Here is a 7,399-nt window from a genome sequence, read left to right on the forward strand (position 1 = left end):
TCGTCTCATTTTAATGGTTATTAACAGGGCTGGACTTTGCTCCGGCCTGGACTTTGCTCCTGTCTTCGTGAACAAAACTGAATCCTCAGCCACGATATTTATAGTGTGATCAACTTTATAGACTATAAAATAAGAATTTGATCAAGCTTGCCATAGCGGTAAGAGATGGAATTAGGTGTGCCTGTGATGATGCTTGTTGAAAGTGAGGACTRGGCTGGTGATATCCAGGTTCTTTAGAGCAAAACCCATATACATGTTTTGGTTATGGAAATGTAATGATTTTATTACCAATAATATTGAGATAAGTGACATTGGTTTAGAAACGTACTGTCTACCTGTACTGCTATTTGGGATAGTTCTTGCCCAGAGAAACCTCTGGAAACCTTGACATTTTTATGGTTCGAATCAGAGATATATGTCACACAACACATATGACATATTATTGATCACAAATACCAAAATGTATTAATCGTTCCTTCTCCATCGGTCTGTGCTAATCGGGATCCTTGGGACGTCCYTACAACCATTGCAGTTGACATTTAAAATAAATGGTAAGGGTTAGGGCAGCCTTTTCCAAACTCGGAGCACGTTTAGTTTTTTGCCCTAACAATATACAGATGCTTCAAATTATCAAAGCTTGACCGAGTTCGGGGTAGGAAGTCGCAAGGAATCTAGATAGCACTGACTATTCCCCATCCCCGTTTACAAGGTATGCAAGTTCTGACCAATCGGCGACTCCCGTGGGCGGAAACAATTTGTTGTTGATAATTTCTGGTGACGTCGAGAACCTTGCGCAGCCGCAGCCCGGGAGGAGAAGATGGTGCTTATCAAGGAATAGTGAGTTGAAGTATTTAACATATAATTATGTTCGGCAATTTGTTGAGTCAATGTGGCTGTAATTTGAAATAAGTGTTTGTGTATTTGTGGCAGTTGAGATGATATTGTGAGCGTTTGGGTGGATCAGGATGTGTCTTCATGATACCGGTGCTTAGGCCTAGACAACATCGATAGCTAGCTAACGTTACCTTTGAATGAATCTGWATGGAGGAAACGAAGTAACTAACGGGGTATCTATGTGTCTACACCTGTAAAGTTAACTAGCTAACCTAACGTTATATGCTAACTAGCCAACATGGTGCCATAAGCTTCGGTCTCGCGAGTGACAGATTATCAATGTTCCATCTCAGGGGGGCTCTGTTAAATAAGACCGTCAGTGAAATGTTTCTACGAAATGCAAAATAACATACAACTCAAATGACAGTTAATGTGCGAGTCGGCACACAATAACGTTACTATGCTAGTTAGTTTGCTGTCTAACGTTAGTTCACTTTTCCAAGTAAATCGTTCACTAGCTAGCATGCAAGCTAACTATCAGCTTGGGTGGCTAAATGACACTTAAGCTAATTACAATTACCTAGCCAGCAACTACCTAGCCCGTTATTTTTAGACCGTGTTGTCAAAGACAGTATCTGTGGTGTTGTGTTCAGTCTATCCGTCTACTCTTTCCTGGCGTAACATGCAACCGGCCGACAGTGTAGATGCTTTTACCTCAGCCTGACTTTACTTGCAGGGTGCACGCTCGGGTTTCCTTGACGATTTTGTTAAGCGCTAAATGTTTGCTTGTCTCTTCAGCTGCAGCGGTTTTCATGGCAACCAAATATAGCTCGCTACCAGCCTTCAGTTCACTCACACTTATGTGTTTGGCTGCATCATCAAGCCATTATAATCAAATGCCAATAAATTATCCTCCTCCGTTGTCTTGGTTGCTTGATATAGTGCGAGTCACATCACCACCAAGCAAGCGCAGTAATGCACTGACAGTATTGCTCAATGCTGTTTAAAAAATGTAAAATGTGCATCTCTAGTTGGCCAAGTCATTCCTGACATGCTGGCCAAGTGTGCAGTGACTGTCCTAGTGTTTCATCCAGATTTGGTTTAGGGCTGTCTAGATTTAAATGTATTAATTCCCCCAACAGACCCAGGCTCAAGTTGTGTGTGTGCTGTAGTTTTGCTCAGGGTGTCAGGACATATCCCCTATCAGTTGTCAAGAAAACTAAAGCGGTGCCTATTCCCTATAAGGTCTATGGGTGGTGACTGAACAGTCAGCTCACCAGATATTCCTCAGGTGATCCAGGAATGACACTACTTGGGACATGACTGAAAGATCAATAAATCTGTTTGCCTTTTCCAAAGGTCTTCCCACGGACAGCTCTGTGCTTTCCTGTATCATGTTTTATGTTGTCTGGGGGAAGTCAGTTACCATAGCTAGGGCTTGTAATTGCTCTAATATGTAGAACCTGTATGTTGTATTTGCAGACCATGCAGTGGACACAGCAGGTTTTGRGTACAGCACACTATCAGAGTAAACGAAACATGTCTCCTCTTATCCTGGAGAGTGCAAATGTGCTGAATCGACTAACTTCAAATAACCTTCTGAACTGAGGACATAATTGTGCTTTTTGGAGCCACTCCTTGGATTCTGTTTCGTTTTGGAAAGATTAAATGATAGTGATTTGAATTATTTCCATATGATTTCAATCACTTTCTGACTGCACCCCTTTTGATTTGAACTAAACCTTCCATACGTGTTTGCCTATGGTAGAAGTGGTCAGAAAGTGACTTTTTGGACATGAATGCCAAAACATTCAGGAGATGAAGCTGCTCAAAGTTAACCCATTTTGCATACCCTACCATGAGACATCCATGTCTTTGTCACTGYAAAAGATAAACGGTTGAGTTTGATATAATTTGAAAGCTTACAGAGTTGTCAAACTATTTTATATATAAAATAGTATATGTTCATATACACTTCCTGTACAAAACATTTAAAACACCTTCCTAATATTGAGTTGCACCCCAACCCTTTTGCCCTCAGAACAGCCTCCTGTTTGTCGGGGGCATGGGCTCTACAAGGTGTCGAAAGCATTCCACAGGCATGCTGCTCCATGTTGACTCTAATGCTTCCCACAGTTGTGTCAAGTTGGCTTTATGTCCTTTGGTGGACCATTCTTGATACATACGGGAAACTGTTGAGCATTAACCCAGCAGCATTGCAGTTCTTGACACAAACGGTGCACCTGCCACCTTTACTTCCATACCCCTTTCAAAGGCACTTAAATAATTTTGTCTTGCCCATTCACCCTCTGAATGGCACACATACACAATCCATGTCCATTTTTTTTTATAGCATTTCTTTAGGTAACAGACAACATTGTCTCAAGGCTTAAATCCTTTTTTAACCTGTCTCCTCTCCTTCATCTGCACTGATTTTAAAGTGGATTTAACAAGTGACATAAATAAGAGATCATAGCTTTCACCTTGTCATGGAAAGAGCAGGTGTTCCTAATGTTTTGTACACTGTGTATGATGTAAAATAGGGTCTAAGCTACATCTTCAGAGGTGTCTGTTGTGCCCACCATCAGTTGAGACACAGCATGCTCTTGAATACAGGGTGGGTGTCATGTTTTGGCTGATAAATTTAACTAAAATGTGAATACAATTGAAATTTCAACTTTCAAATGGTATTACAAAGATGGTTGAAGGTCCACACATCAGAAAATGTTGACTTGAGTGGTTGAGAATGTRCATTGTTTTAATTTAAAACTGTCAATCTGCCATAGGAAACGTATTTAAATAGATCATAGACATTCCCATTCAAGTTGACGTTTGACTGTAGAAAAAATTTGCCAAATAGTTTTCTATATTCGTGTTTATACTTTCCAATWTTCATAAATTAATGTATTTTGATATGATACTCATATTACAGAGAAAGRYGGTAAAGCTTCATGACACCAATTTTAGCTTTGTAGCATCTACAGATGAGAKGTTATGYAGTCTTAAAGGAGGCCTGAGRAAAGGCCAAAATGTCATTTAATATGTCAAATATACAGTATGTCAACTATCCTTTCTCCAAAGGACTGTTCTATGGATTACATTTAGTTAAAATCCCCCAAATCCMGGTKTTTATTGGTCTAGGTTTCYTGAGAAATCATTCCTACATATACTGAACAAAAATATAAACGCAACAATTTCAAAGATTTGACTGAGTTACAGTTCATAAGGAAATCTGTCAAATGAAATAKATTCATTAGACCCTAACCTATGGATTTCACATGACTGGGAATACAGATATGCATCTCTTGGTCACAGATACCTTTAAAAAAAGGTAGGGTTGTGGATCAGAACCAGTCAGTATCTGGTGTGACCACCATTTGCCTCATGCAAGGTGACACATCTCCTTCTCATAGAATTGATCAGGCTATTGAWTGTGGAATGTTGTCCCACTCCTCTTCAATGGCTGTGTAAAGTTGCTGGATATTGGTGGGAATTGGAACACTTTGTCGTACACGTCGATCCAGAGCATCCCAAACTTGCTCAATGGGTGACATGTCTGGTGAGTATYCAGGCCAGAACTGGGACATGTTCAGCTTCCAGGAATTGTGTACAGATCCTTGCGAGATGGGGCCGTGCATTTTCATGCTGAAACATGTGGTGATGGCAGTGATGAATGGCACAAAAGGGGGGCCTCAGGATCTCATCACGGTATCTCTGTGCATTCAAATTGCCATCAATAAAATGGAATTGTGTTCGTTGTCTGTAGCTTATGCCTGGCCGTGCCATAACCCCACCGCCACCATGGGGCACTCTGTTCACAACGTTGACATCAGCAAACTGCTCGCCCACACAATGCCATACACGTGTGTGGTCTACGGTTGTGAGGCCGGTTGGACGTACTGCCAAATTCTCTCAAACGACGTTGGAGGCGGCATTTGGTAGAGAAATGAACATGAAATTCTCTGSCAACAGCMCTGGTGGACATTCACTGGAAAGTACTGTGTAGGGCAGACGCATCTCTTCATCCTCCCAGAACAAGCTGAATGAGTATCCAAATGAAATGTTCAAATCGTCCGTTTAAAAATAAATGGAGTTCTTTCCTATTAGAAAATGTTCAGCTCAGCGGTCTGAATGATGTGGGGTTACTGGAGTTTACTCCTGGCTCTGGTTGAACTCTGCCAAGACAGGCTGAGGCATGGATATGGTTTGGTTTACTGCAAGGGCCCCTTTTTGTCTCTTCGTGTGACACTATGTGTAACACACACTYCATGTTAATGTTTCAAATGTATGTAAATTGTAAAGTATTTTGTCAGTGATGCCTCGTTCGTTATGTGTTGGACCCCAYTAAGACTAGCTGTCYTCGGCTAATGGGCGTCCTAATAAATCAAAACACTGGTAGGAAGTCTTTGTTTTCTTATGTTTGTCTTTATTTATTTCTCTCTAACAGCCGTGTGATCCTACCGATCTCTGTGCAAGAGGTGAGTGCCACCATGTCATAGCCCACACAAACACAATTTGTTATGCTAGTTTCCTGCTTTCAGCATTACAAGTCTAGCATTGCTAGTTTCCTGCTTTTCATGCATGCAGTCACATGTGCTAGTTTCCTGCTTTCATAGCTATGCAAGTCTACATGTGCTAGTTTCCTGCTTTCAGCATGCGTCTACATGTGCTGTTTCCTGCTTTCATGCATGCAAGTTCTACATGTGCTTAGTTTCCTGCTTTCATGCATGCAAGTCTACATGTGCTAGTTTCTGCTTTCATGCATGCAGTCTACATGTGCTAGTTTCCTGCCTTTAATGCATGCAAGTCTACATGTGCTAGTTTCCTGCTATCATGCATGCAAGTCTACATGTGCTAGTTTCCTGCTATCATGCAAGCAAGTCTACATGTGCTAGTTTCCTGCTTTCATGCATGCAAGTCTACATGTATGAAAGCAGGTCATAATTGGTGTTGGCATTGATAATGCCTTGATTAACTTTGATTTGTTTGTGACGATAGGTTTATCTGTTGCATGCACAGGATGCATCGGGTGTGAAACAGTACGGTGAAATGCTGACTTACAAGCTCTTCCTCAACAATGCAGTGTTTAATATTAAAGGTCAAAATCCAGAATAGGATCTTAAAGAGCACAGAATTTATACTAGGTCAGATGTACATTCTCTTGTTTTACTTCTCATCTGATTATTTTATTTTATACAAGGTCAGTATCATATCAATGTGCAGGGATACAGTGGTAGTAGGGGTAGATATGCACATAGGGGCAGGGCRGGCTCTAGCCTTTTGGGGGCRTTAAGCGAGCAAAACATTAGTGCCTACCCTTGACGCCGAAGAGAAATGTACAAGTGAATTTCTTACAATTCTAAAAAGTTTTGCATTGCGGCGCAGAGAATATTGTTAAAAGAGTTTTACCCTAAATGTCGGCATTTCTACACATTTTCCTATGTTCATGATATCTTGAGTGAGAATGACTAACAAATCAATGGGGGCACTCTGGAGGTCAGGGCCCTGGGCACATGCCTGCGGATCCTTTGCGGTTTTCTGCCATAATAGCTGGGCTGAACTTAATTATAACAATGCAAATTGTTAGCTGACATGGATAATGAGTTGACTGTCAGTGCGCGCAAAAACAGATTAAAAATTGCTGAGCACATCCAAATTCAGAACTTGCACCTTGTCCATTCTCTATTCAACTCTCACATGAGTAGAGACCCCGTCTCCGTTCCTGAAACTTTTACCAATGTGGTTAGGGGGTGGCTTGGCGGTTTTTGCCTGGAGGGTCCTGGGCAGGGCTAAAAGTGACTGAGCAGCAGGATTAATATTAAAACCAAACTAGGGTTTAAACGAAATTGGGAGTTAACGTTAAAGAAATATCCCTGACAGAAAGGGGAAAAACATCTTCACACAATTTTTTATCACAGTTGCTGTTTCACCAAAACTACCACTCATAACTCCGATTCTTCATAAAGGCAATAACAAAAAATGAATAACCTAGACGCAACAATGCTTGTAACGTTAGTAGGGAGATATGCATCTTTTTAATTTTTTTGCCACACGTATATTAAAGCTTCTCGCACATCGTCGTTAAAAAAATTTGGAAACATGGCAGAGAAAGGCAAGCGACGCCCGCGAACAGCCTGCTCTTCGAGTCTGCTGCTGCACTTTGCTTTTAGCTGACCCAACGTTACAACGTAGCTGTTTGGTGCTTTGGAAACATGCTGAAGTACGGACTGACTGCTGGGAACACGTCTACAACTTCATCAGKAAGCTGTAAAACMATCATAAATAAGTGCCATTGTGCACACTGTTTACAGTGCAGTGCCCAACATATTTAGCTAGCTCAAATTCCATCCCTGTGTTTGTCAGTGACCCAAAGGTAACTGCCAAAATAAAGGAAAATCCAACATATCAAATTTATATAGCCCTTCTTACATCAGCTGATATATCAAAGTGCTGACAGAAACCCAGCCTAAAACCCCAAACAGCAAGCAATGCAGGTGTAGAAGTGTGGCTAGGAAAAACTCCCTAGAAAGGCCAAAACCTAGGAAGAAACCTAGAGAGGAACCAG

The 7,399-nt window shown here is 41.3% G+C and overlaps 1 protein-coding gene across 1 annotated transcript in view; it reads left to right on the forward strand.

Annotated features, from left to right (window-relative positions):
- Positions 1 to 725: 725 nt before the first annotated feature.
- LOC139025831 (phosphatidylinositol transfer protein beta isoform-like) overlaps positions 726 to 7,399 on the forward strand; it is a 16,584-nt gene continuing 9,910 nt past the window's right edge. Inside the window, exons 1-2 of the mRNA XM_070441042.1 lie at positions 726 to 837; positions 5,282 to 5,312. Coding sequence (XP_070297143.1) covers positions 818 to 837; positions 5,282 to 5,312 — 51 coding nt within the window. The 5' untranslated portion in view covers positions 726 to 817. The remainder of the gene's footprint in view (positions 838 to 5,281; positions 5,313 to 7,399) is intronic.

This window comes from Salvelinus sp. IW2-2015, linkage group LG4q.1:29 (assembly GCF_002910315.2).
Source record: "Salvelinus sp. IW2-2015 linkage group LG4q.1:29, ASM291031v2, whole genome shotgun sequence".
Classification (NCBI taxonomy): domain Eukaryota; kingdom Metazoa; phylum Chordata; class Actinopteri; order Salmoniformes; family Salmonidae; genus Salvelinus; species Salvelinus sp. IW2-2015.